Source organism: Ascaphus truei, chromosome 4 (genome assembly GCF_040206685.1).
Source record: "Ascaphus truei isolate aAscTru1 chromosome 4, aAscTru1.hap1, whole genome shotgun sequence".
Lineage (NCBI taxonomy): Eukaryota > Metazoa > Chordata > Amphibia > Anura > Ascaphidae > Ascaphus > Ascaphus truei.
In genome coordinates this window covers 230813386-230832315 of record NC_134486.1, presented here as the reverse complement: position 1 = coordinate 230832315, position 18930 = coordinate 230813386, and the positions used below count along the sequence as shown (strand labels likewise).

The 18930-nt window shown below is 41.3% G+C and overlaps 1 protein-coding gene across 14 annotated transcripts in view; it reads right to left on the bottom strand.

The window, feature by feature from the left end:
• ARID1B (AT-rich interaction domain 1B) overlaps positions 1–18930 on the bottom strand; it is a 398185-nt gene that overhangs the window by 10077 nt on the left and 369178 nt on the right. For 10 of the 14 annotated variants that reach the window (XM_075596966.1, XM_075596967.1, XM_075596971.1 and 7 more), the window contains 6 exons: positions 17696–17905; positions 14012–14216; positions 5085–5223; positions 4148–4320; positions 2016–2169; positions 922–1038 (listed from right to left, as the gene is read on the bottom strand). In XM_075596966.1, coding sequence (XP_075453081.1) covers positions 922–1038; positions 2016–2169; positions 4148–4320; positions 5085–5223; positions 14012–14216; positions 17696–17905 — 998 coding nt within the window. The remainder of the gene's footprint in view (positions 1–921; positions 1039–2015; positions 2170–4147; positions 4321–5084; positions 5224–14011; positions 14217–17695; positions 17906–18930) is intronic. The other 4 variants (XM_075596968.1, XM_075596974.1, XM_075596972.1 and 1 more) reach the window with 1 other exon arrangement.

The window sequence follows — 18930 nt, the reverse complement described above, 5'->3', positions numbered from 1 at the left end:
CGCTGTGGTTCATGTAATGGCGGCGTTTCAAAGCTCCCGCACCCTGTGGGCCAATAGGAAGCTGTGACATCTTTCAGTTCGGCTCCCTATTGGCCCACGTGACGCAGGAGCTTTAAACTTGCAGGAGATACAGATCCCCCTTTTCGGAGGTCTGTATCTCGGGAAGCAGGGGGTCGCCGGTGCTGAAATGAATAGGGTTCAGCTCCGGAGACCCCCTGCTTCAATCCTGTGCAAAACGATAAGAAAATAAAAAACGGCTTGGAATGCTTCTTTAAAGGAGCAGTTCCTTTTACTAATTTGTTTTATTCTCTCCCCTCATTTTATTAATATGGTGTGAATCAAGGGGCTCCCCCAGTTCCCAATATACTTACCAGTAAAGTTACCAGGTTTAAACCTCCCTCAGGGGAAACAAAATGACTGCCAACCTTTTGGATGGCCATTTAAATTCCCTTTAAAAGACAGGAAGTAATACCTGTAACTTCCCCAGCAAATAACTCGGGAACCAGTAGGTTCAGCGGCTGGTTCCAATCTTGTAAAAAAAGATGGAGGTTGGTTAGGATGGATTGCTCCTTTAATTAATGGAGGGAGGTATCAAGCAGCTAGGACTTTAATCACAAGATCATTTTTAATATACGGTGAGATGGACAATAAGGTTTGATACGCCTGTATCTCAAAGTACCAAATGACTACGTATTACGGGGAGTTATTGAGTCGGCTTCATTCCCTTCCTTCTTGTTGCAATAAAATCAATACCACCCCTTTGCTGCTGAGCCATTTGGGAGCCTTTCCTAGACTACAGTAACTGCAAGACAACCTCTTCAGTGCAAGAGGCACAGGCACAACATCACCATTTCTTCCAGCATTGGCAAGATTCACAGACTATTTTGTTGTGGTTTCATAAATAAGTGATAGTCCGGTCACCTTTGCTGCCCAGGATAGCGGTTTGGGGAATACATGCTTGGGTCACTGTTAGAAGACACCATGTTGTTTTGCCCGGGCGGCCCCATACTGCCTTCTGCGCCCATTCCATACTCTGACCTTAAAGAACACGCAGAAACATCTCGTTACAGGCACACCACTCATATTTGTAGCATTTTCCAATATCTGATTTTCATATGTTATTATTTACAGAGCTGACTGCCTGTACAAGTATTCAGAAACCTTCTGAGCAATTTTTAAGTTTAAGTAAATATGTCTTATTTTAATCGGTCAAGAACTGGAGACTTTCAACTCTGACCTTTAACCTGTGTGGCTATTGTGATTTGATTTGCGTTCTTGTTTTACTGCCGGGTCTACCCCATTCTTGTTTAATCAAATATGCGAGCGACTGAAGCAGATATGTGACACATAGGCGACATTTACTAAGGTGTGCTACTGCATTAGATCCTTTCTGGCGGCATTCAGTGCTTTGTGGCCCCATTCACTTCACCATTAACCACTTAACTAAGACAGAAGAAGTAAGGAATGTGTTAAAAAGCGGAATCTGAAGATATGTTCCGATAGGAAATATTTCTCTCCGTAGGTCTTTTCCACGTGATGGACCATGGGCTGAATGTGGCTACAGGAAGATATCAGCCGGCCCCTGCCACTGCTGCTATGTGTAAGCAGTAGGTATCAGTAGGATCAAAGTACAATAAACAGATGAAGGGCCAAAAAGGTTTCAAATGGCAAGAAACAGGGCACAAAGAGGGTGGAAAATGAAGGTATTTCCTTGTCGTCCACCTGGCCCATCAGTCTCACTAATTTGGAGCAAATCAAAGATATTTTAGTACGAGTGGAAACTGAAATCAGGACACTGCCATTGAGTCTCCAACCAGACTTTTAACATTAAAACATTGTCTAACTCATTTGCATCCTACCTGCGGTGTATTATACACAAGGTGCATTACTTTTTTAATAACGCATTGCATATCACAGGAGTGATAATAATCTGGGGCATATAGCATGCACCTGTGGCAGTAGAAGTGTGATTAAGTGCTCTTAACAGTTTACCTTTTATTTTTTATTAGACTCACCTCCGATCATAGCCTCCAGGTCCATAGGAGAATTGCTGCCGCTGACTCATACCCATATTGGACATAACTCCAGAGGGAGTCTGGTTGTATATGTCCGCCACACCACTGTTAGGCATTTGGCCAGGGGGCATGAAAGGCTCATTGCTTCCAGGCACTGAAATAAGAAAATAAGAAAAAGTGCACATGAAGCATTTTTCTTTTCTTTTACATTGAAACAGAGATCTCAATTGTCCATAAGTCACTTAATGACCAGGCTGTAACCGTGTCAATTAGAATTATACAAGTCTCTGGCAAAGAGTAGAAGCACCACAAAAATGTAATGCAAAATGACAGCATGGTATCACAGGACAACTGTTGGATTCATGGTGGCATGAAGATAAAACCCAATTGCCCATATTTATATATATTCCATTAGGCGACTTCCAGGGTCCAATGATGCGTGAATTGGTCATAAGGTAACTTCCGATTTTGTTTTCTTTTTACCCACCATAACGTATTTAATGTGTGGTTGAAACCAATCCCAGCTTCATATTGCAAAGCCAGTATAACCAACCTCACACTGATGAGACGCAAAAGGTTGAACTAGCTTTTTGTGAGTAGGTTTACTGGCTTTGCACTTCCTTAACCCAGGCGGTGCTGAAAAGCTGTGTAATACGGCAGGCATAAGCTTGTAGGGGTCCATGTTAATATTAGAAGCAAAAGGTGACACTGTGTGCTCCTTTGCATGTCATTTCCCAGAATCCCTGGATGCACTGGAAGCATTGTATACTGGGTGATACTGGGGAAAGGCAGACCTGTCAAATATGTGAATGTGCTCACAAGTGATATTTTTATTTGCTGTAGTAATAAGCAAATAATAATAATAAAATTATGTACAGAAGAACAGTATTGTCAAGATTGTTTGTTAAAGATTTGGTATTAAATCAATACAACATAAACTGTGTCCTTGTCTCTTACAGCTTTTGCATGAACCCCGTGGGATTTTGATTAAAAAAAAAACAATTTTTTAAGAATTTGTCCTGATTTATCTTGGTTTTGTCAATAATTAAGCATTTTTTAATGAAACCAAAGGACCAACGAAAGGCGAACGAATCTGTTAGCATCATTTTATCATCACGGGGGGAAGAGCATGTTGAGCACTTCAGCAGTGAAACATGATGAAAAGATGCTGTTGATGCAGAGTAATTCAAGTACAAATTTTGATTGTTGCACCTCAAGTAAATTAGGAAATCCATGTGCTCAAATAAGCACTAGCTGATTGCTCACTCAGGCTACCTATCAAACTATATAACATTGATTAAAGCAGCATTTTAAGCTGAAGGAGGCATAGGTAATCTTGTAACTTCTTTCGCAATGAGCCTGTTCTACTGTGGGAGTTAGCACAGAGGAAATCTGTACAATTCCAGTTTCTAAATGCTCTCTTGCAAAAACATAAATAAAAACACCGATAAAAGTTTAAAGTGTCCAAACATTCACTTGCTATGTCTGCTATATGTAATGTTTTAATAATACTTGTCCTTATGCAGTGATGGCCGTGTATGCAGTCATAAAAATAGAACTTTTTAGACTCCCGTTCCTGAGAGATGAAAATTACAATCTCAAGTTTGATGCATGGGGTACTAATAGATGACTTGCCAAAGACATGACGAACTGGGATGCAAACCAGGCTCATCTAATTCGAAGCTACTACTGGGCCACCGTTTCTCCTTTGTAAAGTCTCCACGCGGCTTTAAGACGTACACAGCTCTGTTAATGCTAAGGGAAGGGTAGTATCAACAAGAAAGTGGAAAATGCTCATAAGGATTAAGTATAGGATGGTGAGTACTTGTCCAATGACATGTTGGGATTTGGATCTCTAAAAAGAAGCGTGAGATGGTTGGACGTGGCCATCATACTTTTTACAGAAGCAAGGCCCTGATCTAGCAAACCTGCACTCACATTGAAGCTCGCAAGAATAATTTTCTGCACTTGCCCCAAGCCTGTAAAATTACCGTCGAGTAAACTGTATGAAAATGTGCACCTAGTCTTGGTCTGGATTTCAGATTTGCTTTGGACAATTCTTTAAGGACACCTCAATAAAGGGCTTAATAAATTATAGCTTCTGATAAATCGAAGGGCATCAGAAGACCTACCTTTTCTCATCCCACCAAATGGATCTTTGTTGGGCTCATAAGGCATCCGTCCCATCATCTCAGGCAAATTCATCCCTTGTTGATAAGGTGTATTAGGGGTCATGGAGTTGCGCTTTGGGAAAGTCGAGTCGCTCACATCGGAGAAGGGATCCTGCACGCTCACTGCGCTGTTTCTACGTAGACACAACGTTGCATGAGAAGTCAAAACACACAAAAGCCAACCCATTGCACAAAGTGTTTCACACCAGTACATGTAGCTGCAGCAACAAACATTCACTTTTGACAAAATTGTTTATTTTTTACAAGTAAAATATTTCGGTAGAAAAATCATGTATTTGTTAATGGATTGGCTCACCAGTAAGGCTTATTGATATCTCTTAAATGTGCCCTATCTGCCAATGTTTTGGGACCCAAGCTAGTTTTGGGCTTAGAAGAATAAAAATATGAAATAGAAATGCTTAACTGCATGGGAAACAGACCAAATGTCACATCTTTCCTTGGCCGGTGGCGATAACATATCAGCAAGGGTGGGGAATTTAAAAGGAATAAATAGATGCCCTTCAAAAAGTTATTGACTCTATACCTGTACTTCCTTAACACAAGTTTAGCTCTATTGGCTGGTTACTGCAGCAGACTAAAGCATAGAATACATTATTATTTAAAAAGGGAATGAAAGGTAAACATGACACGCTAAAAGGCTCATACACCACCAATCCCCATAGGATGCTCATTTATACTGTAGTTACACATTCATAAATTTCATACATAAATCTATCTGCATTTTAGACTACCTATCTATCTCAATGTGTTGTATAGCACGTACACAGAGCAAACCCTGAGACAAAAAGGTTTGCGGAACCTCAATGAGACATGTACTGTAGGCACACTCTTCCTAAGTGTACATTGTCTTCGTTTTACCAAACAGGAATGCACATACCTGCCACCAGACATGGACTGCATCTGACCGTGAGGTGTTGAGACGGGCGTTGGAGGTTTTAGGTCACCCGGCATCTCAGCCATGGAATTACTGCCAGTGGACTGGGGAGTATGTGGGCCTTGGAAGGAGCCAGAGTTAGCTGAATGTGGGGAAAAAATAGCCAGAAACATTAAGAAAGCAAGAACAATTACATGATCTGTGCTCCATCTATTTACTCTGCATTCTAAACAGACGACTGCTGATTTTCCTTTTTTTTTTTTTTACATTAAAATGGTTATTTTTCACAACTCCTTGTGGTATTTTTTAATATACTGATAAACAATACAATGCAAAAACAGTATGGTAGTACTCTGCATGGAAATTAACTTACTTCACATATACAGTTTGTACACTTAATTTATTTTACATTAAAAAAGTAAGCTAATTCAATTACGAATTCATATTAAAGTCTGAAGATGCGCAGACATCAATTCACAAATGTTAATAGCCAAATGCAACAATGGTACACAGGAAAGTGGTTATTACAGAGAACAGATACATTTTACTTTTAAAGGATTTTTACTGGTACGTTTTTTTTATTGAGCTAAGTTTTGTCAACAAAGGGTTTTAATTGATTATCTGTTTGATTCTACATGACAGGTATCCACAGGTACGAGGTGTATGCAACTCAAAGCAGCAATCCCGTTTGGCTGTATTTTTTGCCCCCATATTTTTTTTTAGTCACAGAATTGGAATCAGGGGATCCCCCAGAGCGGAACTGTGCTATTAATAGCTCTGTGGACTCCCCAGTTCTCGAGATACTTACCTAAAAAATGAGGGTGGGTGGATTGCTGGCTTAACTTCTCTGGTTCTATTTTGTGAACAGCTGCACACAGACTATCTGTTTTAATTGTTTTTTTTAGGGATGAACCAAGAAATATGTTGCAGACACGTGTGCAATATGGATCAAATGTCGGCCTTAATTGAAAGTACTGCACGGTCTGGAACGTTTAGCTGTGACCAAATCACCACCGGCGCTCCACCACCATAACTACTGACCACAGTGCGAGTCGCCGCAGGTCACCTCACTGTCACCGCCTCTCCCAGCCGGCCACCTCCACCGCATGTCCGCATCTCCCAGCCACAGGGCACCTCTGCCACTCCGACACGCAGGACACTCGCAGAGGACGCCAGCAGTGGGAAATGTTAAAACGTGTCCTGCCTGCTGGTGGCCGCGCCGAGTGTCCTGTGCGTCGGAGGTGCCCTGTGGCTGGGAGAGGTGCTGAGGACATGTGGCGGTGGAGGTGCCCGGCTGGGAAAGACAGTGACGGCAAGGTGACCTGTGGTGACTCGCCTTGCGGACAGTAGTTATTGCGGCAGAGCACCGTTGGCGATTTGGTCGCGGCCAAAGGTCCTATTCTGGTACTCCAGCCCTCAAATATGTGTGTGTATAAATGCACACATGATCGTGCCGCCATGCATGACATTTAACCTATTTAACTTGCCAGTGACCTTAGTTCACTTTCGTTCTGGGTTAGAAGCTCATTTAATTTGGCGATGGTTTGTCTTTGTTTGTAACGTCTTATTTGCACAGCTAAGGAATATCCATAGCATGGTCCTACTAAGAGATTTTTATTTAAACGGAAATAGCCGTGTTAGTCCAGTTGCAGAATATACGAGTATTTCAGTATTAGGCGATACCTTTTTTATTTGGACTAACAATGACAAGCATCTCTTCCTCAGGTCAGTAGTACTGATTAACAAAGGAATCTATGGCTAAAACAGGGGTTATGAGAGCAGAAAAAAACAAGAAAAAAAACCAACATAGATGTACTGCAGATAAGGTAGGGCGAGAAACTAGTGTTTGAAGACATGGAAGGGTAATAAAACGGTGACAAGGGACAGCATGTGGGGGGGGGGGGGGGGGAAGGTATGGATAAGAACATTGGCAGAGAGGCAGGATAATTACAAACAATTGTGACAGTGTGTGAGAGACCCCTTAATATCTGCATTAAGTCCTCTTGTTTTGGTGTCAAATAGTCTTATCATACAGAGTTCAATGTTTTCTGTTCTTGGGTGCATTTAAACATTTCATTGAGGATTTTGATTTTTAAATCATTTACGGAATGATCTGGTAGTGAGAAATGATGTCCCCCAGGTGAGCAGTATCTTCCTTCTTCGTGGTGTAGTATATATAGAGTGTTTGTGCATATTCATTCTGCCTTGAAGTTTTGGGCTGGTTTCCCCAATGTAGCATCCTTGGTTACATTTGTTGCATTGAATCATATACACCACGTTCCTGGATGTGCAGCAGTATGATCCTTTAACATTGAGTGTTCCATGGTTGTGACTGGCTGTGGGATCTTGGTATATATGTTTGCAATGTGTGTTTTTGCACAGTTTTGTGCCATTATCAGTGTCTTTAAGTTCGTGATTAAGTTTTCTGTTGACTAATTTCTGTTTGCGGTTTGGTGGTTGCCGGAACGCCAGAATGGGAGGTTTGGGGAAGATTTATTTTAATGTCACATCCTCTGCCAGCATGGGTTGCAGTTCTTTGATTATTTTTCGTATTCCCTCTAGGGTAGGATTGTATGTGGCCACTAGTGGTATGAGTGTGGTAGGTTCTTTGTCTGTATTGTAGCAGGTGTTCTCGTGGGGCTTTTAGTGCAGATGTAATAGTTTTGGCAATGGTCTTTGGTTTGTATCCCTTCTGTCTTAACGATTCGGTCAGGGTTGTGAGATGTCTGTTTCTGTCTTCAGTGTCAGAGCATATGTGGTGGTATCTTATAGCCTGGCTCGCTATAGCCTATAGCATCCCCTCGCCCCCCATTATTACCCTTCCATGTCTTCAAACACTAGTTTCTCACCCTACTTTATTTACAGTACATCTCTGTTTTTTTTCTGCTCTCATAACTCCTGTTTTAGCCATAGATTCCTTTGTTAATCATTGTTACCGACCTGAGGAAGAGAGGAGAACTCTTGAAAGCTTGTCCTATGACATAATTTTAGTCCAAATGAAAAAGGTATCACCTAATACTGAAGTACATATATATATATATATATATATATATATATATATATATATATATATATATATATATATACACACACACACACACACACACACACACACACACGCGTGTGTATATATATATATATATATATATATATATAAAGCAGAAAATAGCCGTGTTAGTCCAGTTGCGATAGTGCAGAATAAATGAGTTCTTCGGTATTAGGTGATACCTTTTTTATTGGACTAACAATTTATGTCACAGGACAAGCTTTCGACAGTTATCCTCTCTTCTTCAGGTCAAGCAATACTGATATACAAAGGTTTCAATGGCTAAAACAGTGTAGAGAGAGGGGGAAAAAAACAGCAGATATTTACTGTAGATAAGGTAGGGTGTTAAATTTGTTTGAAGCCAGGGAACGGTGTCAAAGAAAGGTGGGGAGGGGTAGGGATAAAGGGGAGGGGGGAGAGAGAAAGTGTGAATAAGAATAGAGGCAAGCAGGATAATTACAAGCAATTTTGATAGGGTGTGAGAAAACCCATGTCCGCATTAAGTCCTTTGGTTTTGGTGTCAAAGAGTCTTATCATTCTGAGTTCAAATGTTTTCCGTTCTTGGGTGCTTTTAAACTTCCATTGAGGATTTAGATTTTTAGATCATTTATGGAATGATCTGGTTGTGAGAAGTGATGTCCCACAGGTGAGCAGTATCTTCCTTCTTCGTTTTACTACAAGGAAGAATGAATATGCACAGACACTCCATACTCCATCACGAAGAAGGAAGATACTGCTCACCTGTGGGACATCACTTCTCACAACCAGATCATTCCATAAACATTTGAACTCAGAATGATAAGACTCTTTGACACCAAAACCAAAGGACTTAATGCGGACATGGGTTTTCTCACACCCTATCAAAATTGCTTGTAATTATCCTGCTTGCCTCTATTCTTATTCACACTTTCTCTCTCCCCCCCTGTATCCCTACCCCTCCCCACCTTTCTTTGACACCGTTCCGTGGCTTCAAACACATTTAACACCCTACCTTATCTACAGTAAATATCTGCTGTTTTTTTTCCCCTCTCTCTACACTGTTTTAGCCATTGAAACCTTTGTATATCAGTATTGCTTGACCTGAAGAAGAGAGGATAACTCTCGAAAGTTTGTCCTCTGACATAAATTGTTAGTCCAATAAAAAAGGTATCACCTAATACTGAAGAACTCATTTATTCTGCACTATATATATATATATATATACACACCAAGAGAAAATTGAAAATGACAACGAATGTATGTTATAATTTTATTTATATGGTGAATAAGGAATTGGTGCTTTAGTGTGCTACAGTTAAGCTTCACACATATCAATGCAATCTGTTCGCACTTTCAGATTTCTACTGATTTCTACTGTGGCGTACATTCCAACACACGATTAAATGCATGCTGCTGTTTCCTATTAAAAAAAAAAAAAAATCATATCTGTGCACCACATCACCAGGGTTTAAATGATATGACGTGGCTACAATAACTGACTGATCAATTTACATTTATTTTTTTTGTTTCTTGATGCGAAATCCCCTGCTAAATCCCCTGCTAAAACAATCCACCCATAATAGTTTCATTGCCTCCGAGGTCCTGAAGTTTTAGATCTAGAGTCTCTAATACGTGTTTGTGGGACATTGTACTCTCGTCTCACACAATGATCTCACACTCTTGAATAACTTTGGCGGCTGTATTTTTGCTGATGTTGCAAAATGGATTTTCAGAGTGAGCAAGATTAAGTGATAGCTTGAGGGTTGTGTGATGGGATCATGTCATATGTGATGTGATTTGTATCCAAACATAAAAACTTGCTCCTTGATCTCATGAACCATCATGCAAAATGCGGTTACAATATCTTAAGAGGTGTCCAAATGCATAGTGAACAAACAAACAACTTTCCAAAATATATAGTAAAGATGCACGTGAACCAATATTCACAAAAAGCTGCTTTAGTGTTTAGCTATTTAAGTCAGCATCAATGTGCGAGTGAATACAAGCTGGGGGGGGAGGAGGGGCGAAGCTCACTTTCCCTTACCGATGATTTCCCTAGATTACAAAAAGAAAGAGAGGAATGCCTGTGACCTTTCAGAAGTGCATTAATACCTGGCACAATGCGCAAAGCACACTTATTGCCAGTAGCTCCACACACATACTATAAAGTAAACAAAGGAAAGGTTATTAAAGGTTAAGACCGCTGCATTTTTCAGACTGTGCAGGCAGACAGCACGCTGGGAAGATAATTTACACAGCACGAACCTACTGGCCTAATTCTGGCTGAGGTGGAGAGATGGGGTGGGGTGGGAGGAAATTGTGAGTGCTGGAACACGTCACCGTTCGGCTGTGAATAGAGGTCAGAATGAGGACATCTTTGTTTACAAACCCAGGGAAGCCCATTCATCCCCTGCTCTCCCCCCTCATCTTCCTCTGGGGATTCCCTGCTGGCTTCTTGACAGATTCTGTGACATCACCTGTCAGCTAATAATAGAAAATTCAGCCAGCCGCATGCCAGCAAAGATGGATGGCTTTTTGGTAGCAGGCTTAGTAATTATGACCGGGCTTCTCAGCTGTGCTTAGAATTCAGTCTTTTTTTTTCTTTACTGTGTAATGTGCTTTCCTGTTCCTGCATACAGCTGAACTGAGTGTAAGATCTTTCAGAGACAGAGACGTGCTAGAACAATAGGTCATGTTCTGAAGCTAAAGAGTGATGGGTTCAGGTGATATATGAGAAAGCCTCATCAGTACCAAGACAGTACATATATACAACAGTACTTGGGGCTGGTGCATGGGTATTGTAAAAATGGTACAGATCGAATACTCATCAATGTGTTTGCGTGTCTTCCACAGGTCCTCAAACCTTATTAATTCACCCCATGATCACATCATACAGTGGTTAGGCTGCAGACAAGGATTCTGGGTAGTGAGCGCGCAGTGGGCACTTTTCGCTTCCTATCCACTTTATTATGTGGGTTACATAGAGCTTTTACCTTCTGCATTAAACAGTTTATACAGCTACTATAAGCCTCGGTCAGGGAAGACGTAGAATAAAGTGGACCTACTCAAAAAAGGAGGTTTCATCATTTTTGGAATCATCATTTTGAGCCTGGTCACGGAGACAAAAAAAAAAGGCCCGGGAGCAAATAGGGGCTGAGGCTCCACAAAAAGTAGCACAATAGCTAAACTACATTTGCCAAGAATGTATCTGCCAACAATATTTATGTCAATGTATGAGGCAGTGACCGTGACAAGGTGGAATGGGATAGAGGCAGTGACAAAATGGAATGGGACAAAACAGGAAGAAAGCAAAGATGCTGAAGGAAGCTCCCGTTTGATGTAGTGCTCTTGTGTAGAAGTGTGGAGGCTGCTTTTAAGACAGAGTGGTGAAGGCTCAGTGCCCAGTATGTTGGCAGAGATCACTCTTACAGTGCCCAGATGCACAGCTATTAAGGATGTGCAAAGGATTCTAACACATTCAAATGCAACGCATGTTGGGCAATGACTGGCTACAAAAAAGGCTGCAATAGAGTTGCTGAAAAATCACCACATAACTAAACTTTGCCTGTGAACAATTGTTTTGCAAGAGAATATCTGCTTAAAGAGAGTCATTCTTGTTCTGATACCACAACTATAGGCAAATGTTTACAAATTTGCATTTAAAGATGTGCCGCACAGCTTAGAAAAAAACACATAAATAAATGAGAGTTGTGCTCTGTTCTTTTCAAGTACAGTACCATCAATAATTAACCCTTTCACCTATCAGGGAGGCCAGAAAAGCATTGCCTGTCAGTGAAAGGGATTTATGAACGGTACTTTATACCAGGGCTGGCCAACTCCAATCCTCAGGGGCCACCAACAGGTCAGGGTTTCAGAAAATCCTGCTTCAGCACAGGTAATTTGTCTTTGACTGAGCCACTGATTGAGCCACCTGTGCTACAGTAGGGATATCCTTAATCCCTGGCCTGTTGGTGGCCCTTGAGGATTGGAGTTGGCCAGCCCTGCTTCAGAGGATGTATACATCTGGTCATTGTTAAACCTTGTTTACAGCAACAACAGTGCATGGCAAATAGTAAATGAAAACTTTAATCCTGGCAAATGTGGTTAAAAGAATATACCAACAAATAGTAAACCCCTTTCTAACAAGAAATAAACTAAGCTTTGTAACAAAGAAATGAAGACAGTGCGTCTTTACAAACCGCGCACTGATTGGCCTAATTAAACAGCAGCTACCCCTGAAAGGCAGGTAAACTGGGAACTGGATTTTCAGTAATTTCCCTCACGAGGGTTAGAGCAGTGAATTAATGTCTTTACTTGCTATGTTTATTTCATTTAGAACACTTACTTTGTACATCTGTTTCATCGACCGCGATATAACAAGGAACTTACAGAACAAGTAGACGGTCTTTTTAAGCACAGGTAATTATCAAAGGATATGTTATAAATCCAATGAAACAATGCATTTGTCGTAGATGAAAACGGAGCAAAAAAAAAGAAGCTTTTTAAAGCGTGAATCCCCTTAAAAGTATATTTGTTCGGGGGGAAAAAATGAAGCATTTTTATAGCTATTTTTTTACCAATAAAATTCTAAATCTACAGAAGAGACCACACAAACCCTACTTCTGATATCACCATCAGGATCTTGATCAATATCTGGCATTTAAAGACAAAAAATGCAAAATCGCAAAAATGATGTCTGTATTCGTTGATAATCTTCCATCTCTCTTGACAGCTGTACTGAATACTGAATAGACTCAATATAACAGCAACAAAGATGAACAGATATCTTGCAAAATGAAACTGCCCTGTGCGAGTAGCCTAATTTCCAATGCCCAAGTTGCCTTTCAAAACTGTCATGTGTTTCTTTCTCGGTCTATTTTGAGCAAGCTGAACATGAGTTTCCACTGCAACATAAAAATGGGACGAGAATAAACTTGTGTAGAAGAAATGCGTGTACATTGTGCATGCACTCTAGGTGCAACCTTGTATTATTCGCATGGAAAGTAAAGGCAATTTGGAAAAAAAAAATATATATATTGTATATATACAGCTCAACCCCGTTATAGCGCGATCCGTTACAACGTGAATCTGCTTATAGAGAGATCTAGATCCCGGTTATAACGCGGTCTCGGGGTTGTGGACGCCAAGCACCGCGTTATAACGGGGTTTAGCTGTATCTATAAAAATATATATATTGTGTATATATGTATATATATGTATATATATTCTAATTCTGTATATAGCAGCAATATTTGCTGTTCGGCTGCAGGGAGTACTGTTCGTTTTTGCTGTTCGGCTGCAGGGAGTACTGTTAGTTTTTTCTGTTCGGCTGCAGGGAGTACTGTTAGTTTTTTCTGTTCGGCTGCAGGGAGTACTGTTAGTTTGGATAAACAAGTAAAAAATAAATGACATTGGGGAGGAGGTGTGGCGACTGATGCTTTACGTAGGAATGTATCTGTATTGCAATTTATAATAATAATAATAATAGTTTTTGTCATGTATAGCGCTGACAGTGTACGCAGGGCTGTATATAGAATTTGTGCTGGCATGGATCCCTGCCCCGTACAGTTTATAATCTATGTTATTGGTGCCTGAGGCATGGAGAGATAAAGTGACTTGCCCAAAGTTACAAGGAGGTGACACCGGGAATTGAAACCGACTCCCCTGCGTCAAACTCAGTGTCATTGTTTTCAGAGTTAGTGTCTTTACTCACTGAGCCCCTCTTTCCCCCTGTTCAGTTTTCAAAGTGAACATCTACCTTCATTATTCAAATTCTCCATTAGGTGTTTGCTTTTTGACATGGCTGTCAACAAAGCAGCTTTTTATCCCGGCAACTAAACGAGTTCAAACCAAAACATTTTTACTTCTTCACTGTACTACAATGGAGAGCAATCCCTCCACTTACCAGGAGATGGCGGCTGGATCTTAGGCTGTTTCTTTGACTCTGCAGTGTTGAAGATCTCAGGAGGAGGCTCCTCCCCTCTCTCTATCTTGCATTCGAAGGCGAACAGGTACTGAATGTACTGCTTTTTGAGCGAGCTGGCTGCACTGCTGGAGGTGCCAACGTTCAGGTTGGTCGACAGTTCTCGCCACTTCTTGTTTTTATTAACCTACAACAGACGGAACATCGCTGTTCAAAGCAAATTGTTTTTAAGTCAACAGGGGAGGAGGGGGCAACAGAAGCAATACATTTCATGCTTTGGTTTACCTTCCTATTTTTTTTATGTGCCTCTTTTAACTAACGCTCATTACTCCCACTCGGTAATGCAAAGCCAGCACTTGCAGGTATAAAGCCATCAAAGAACCTGCTGATAGCAACATAAAAGGCGTCGAGGCTTCTGAATGCTGCATCCCCTAATGCTAAGCACATTTCAGAGGGGATGCGCGGCAGAAAGCTGGCAATTTGCATCCAGCCAATGCACAAGAGCACACGCGCGCACTCACGCGCTCCCGTTTCAATTAAAAAAAAAAAAAAAAAAAGGCCTCGCTGCTAAGAACTCATTTAAAAACCAATAAAAATAACAGCAACTGTGTTATTCCACAATTTACTGTAATTGTGGGAGCTGTAAATGTGGAACGAAAACAGGCTTATTTTCTGTGCGCTCCATTTGGGATGAGCGGGTGCCAGGCGGCTGCAATCTCTGCAGTGCTGGAGTCACCTGCAACGCTCCAGCAATTAATGGGTTAATATGGAATATACAACTCACAAAGGAACCTTTGTGCTACTGAGAGGAGCCAACACTACACTATAATGCGTTTCAGGCCTTCCCTGGACAATAAGAGGTTAATGACATCACAACATGTTCTGTGTGAGATAAGTACACTCTTAACAAGGGCCCTGTTCATCTACCTTTACCACCTCCAAGCCACTCTAGGAATGACCGACCCAGCATGAAAATACGCTTTATTATTTAAAAAGGGTTATTTGTGGGTTATCCCCAAAACATTGCTTGGCTTAGGGTCCTGACGACCAGTTCAGAAACTGCTTTTATTACATTCCGCCATTTGTTTTCTTTTTCTTTTAAAGAAATGTTATAGCCATTGACTTTTCAGTTTAACATTATTGGCACAGAGGGGAGGGGCGGGAGCTGTGCCTAACGGTGAACATCTGGCCTTTTCACTGGGATCCCATGGTTTCACTACAGTTTTCTATTGTTTGGACTGTTCTAGGTAAGTAAACTTGACATGCTGCTTGATGACTATCCAATCAATAACGGTGACATCCCGACACAGAGACCCAGAATGCTGGAAAGCACAGCGTCAACATGTCGACACCAGTATTTTCTGCGTGCGTGTTCATATCGCAGAGAAATGTAGGGCAACCTGACTAGTCGCAGGTACAAAACACGGACGGCATTGAGGTGCCATGATGACATGGAGCCAGGCTGCCAATACTGTGGTTTTGGTTATCACACAAAAGGCCAGAAGCTACCAATAGAGGGTTGCTGCAAAACCCCATGAAGAGTCTAATGTCATGTTTGCTTTGGTTCACAGACCCACCATCACCATATGTATTATAAATCCGGCTTTGGACCTTTTTCGCTGAAGGTGATGAATGCTAAACGATTGAGAAAAGAAAGGCCATGCCTTGCGATTAACCTCTGCTGCTTATTGCAAATCAGGACGTTTTAAATAGCCACCAAAGTTACAAGATGTGGTTTAAGTGGTTTTATATGATATCGAAGTATGTAAAGTTAAAATAATTCCACATTACTTGAAAGTGGAATAATTAATGTCATGCAAGAGAACAAAATGCAGCGGTCCTGCAAATAATTATTAATATAACTATTATTAAAAAGTTAGAACCGATACTCCTTCTTTCAACATGAGGTAACTAAAAAAATTAAATAGGTCCATTAAAAATAAAAATGATAACTTTGTTTGTAGGAAAAGATTCCCTTGGGAAATCCATCTATGGTATGTATAAAAATTGTTTATCTTTACGGTCTCATGAGTTTTTAATAATTGTGGTAGTTAAACAAAACAAAACAATACCAATGACAATTAAGGGCAGTAACGCGAAGCAAATGCAGATTTCACAGTATTTCATCCTTTTCTTTGCTATAACGCACAGCAAACCTCCCTATAATTTGTATTTCCAGCTTTTTTTTATAGGGGCGGTGCAACCTAGCTCCTCAATTTTTATTTTTTTTAAAATAACTTTTCAGTGCCATCAGCTTCTTAGAAAGATTTAATGACATTGAAGTAATCGCCTAACTTATCTCTATCTTGCGAAATCTGAATTGGGGTTTGTCTGGAACACTGAAACCAAGCCAAATACTTATGTCTATCTGTTTCACTAATGATGGCACCATAATTACTTCGTAAACAAAAGAATAAAGCTATGCCAGCAATATTAATGACTACATAATGTCTTTCCGTGATAAGATCATTTGTCCAACATCGTAAAAACCATTTGCTTACCATGGAAATATTAAAAGTTTTTAAATGATTTTAAAATACTTATGCTTGTCCGGCGTCAATCAGATGCATTGAAACTATTTAACTTGCCACTGTCCTCAGTACACTTTTAGCCTAGGTTTCGGCTGTACCTTTAACAACCATGCAGTTCCATCTGGCAGTAAAAGCTTATAAGCTGCGGCCCCAGTACCTTCTACGCGTGCGCTAAATTCAAGCACCACCCCCCCCAGTCAGTCCGGTCCCAGTTATTACCTTGTCGTGCACATTTTCCCAGCGGTGAAATTGAGTTTAGAGTGTGCGACGGAGGTGTGGCCACGCCCCCGCCGGCGGGTCAGCCAATGAGGGCGAAACAGCCGCGTGAAGTCATGGCAACGCCCCTGCAAGCCCCGCCACACCCCTTCCGGTCGCAAACTCTCCCTCTGTCCCAGGACCGCGTTGCAGCGCTGTGCACGCGCTGCTCCCCCGCCGTGCTACAGTGCTGACTTCGCCCGCACCCTAAGGCCGCGCTTATAGTTCCGGCGACGCGACATCGCCCGAAAACAAATGCATTGCCGCCACGTGCGCTTATAGTGCGCGCAACGGCGACAATGCGATGGAGCAACGTCGCGAAAAGTGGTAGCCGGCAAAATTTGATTTTTCAAGGGCTGTCGCCTCATGTGACGGCCCTTGAACCAATCAAATGGCTGGAAACCCGCGCCACCGCCGCCCGGCGAAACATAACTTTCGCCGGTGGCGACGGGTGACGTCACCCATCGTGTCGCCGTCGCCATAGACAGCACTATACGCGCGGCCTAAGGCAGCGGTTCTGGCTGTTTGTTTTTTTTGGGGGGGGGGGGTGGGAAGGGTGGGGGAAGGGGAGGGTTCCCAAGCTGCAAAGGATTTAGTCCACCCCCAAGAATACAAAGCCACAATGTCACCGGGTGATGATGTGGCGCCTTTCCATTGGTGACCTTGCTGACATATTTGCCACTGTATTGAAGCGATGATGCACAGCACCAATATATTTTTACAGCACTTTGAAGACTGCTTATAGATAACCTCATTAGTATGTAACACATTTCAATGATGGCTAGAAATAAAGTGAAACCCAGCTAATAAACAGAGACACTAGCGACTTCCAAGTCTTATAACGTGGGTGGGCGCCAGGCTCACACTCCTCTATATATACCTGGGCTAGACCACCGATCTCTTTGACGCAGAAGTATAGCCGGACCAGGTCAAGAGGTTTTTTCCCGACTGCAGGCAGGTTGGCGACAGGCGTTCCTCTCTCTTCCATGAAGTTTAGGTACCGGTCAACCCACATCTTACGCTCCGGTTCACTCCCCAACTCGTACAGTTTCGTAATCTTTTCTCCAGTGGTGGTGGAAGAATTTGATTTCTGCAGGGCGTAGGAAGAGGTGAAGAGAGTTGAAATAACCACAGCACAGTTTGCGCGCACACACACACACACACACACACACACACACACACACACGTTTCCAGTGTCAGAAATGAAGGTTACTTGTTATGGCTCAGTTACTTTATACATAATTTCCCCTTTTTTGTATTAATGAATGAAGACATTTGATTTTGTGTCTTTTTTTTTTTTACATACTTTCTTACATACAGTATATTAGCCAAGTGCACCAACTCACTTATACAATCCTTGAAAAAATATTGCACAATGAATATTGTTTTTCTAGTAAATAAATAGTTTACACCATACAATATAGTTCTTAAAAATGCTCTAATAGTCCCACATGTAGATCAACTAGCAAAATAAAAATCTGTGTAGGATACTCCCATATAGCTGAATGATAGCCCTTTAAAACTGTGTGTGTAAGTAGTCTGCAGTCATACAGTATGTACACAATATATACCAGAGGTGTATTTTAAGGTGTTAGTAGTAGCTACACTAGAGCGCCATAGACAGGGCTATCTCTCATCCTTAATTATTCCCCATCAACATAACACTCTCTCGTATACTGTATTCTCTCTATGAATTGAAGTGGTTTGGACGAGTTATCTGTAATGCATGCATTCAGTCTGCCAGTGCACTGCACATACATCACCACCACGGTTTAATTCTGGATCCATTGATTCTTCACCTCTATTATGTTTGAGCACTGATCTCAAAAGCAAATGCATGACAAATTACAGAAGATTACAAACGATTTAATGATAGGATGGAACCATGATCTGGATTACCGTCATGACAATAAATACAGTATGCAATGACAGAAGTGAAGAATGTACACCAGAAAGCGATATCAAGGTAAAGGCCATGAATATATGTGAGCAGACCGTTTCTGTTTAATATTACGCTTTAGTATGCCAACAAAATTCTATTAACCATCATATTCAGATAGATAATGATGGGCATAACAAACCAATCATTATTTCATATAGTGCCCATAACGTCCT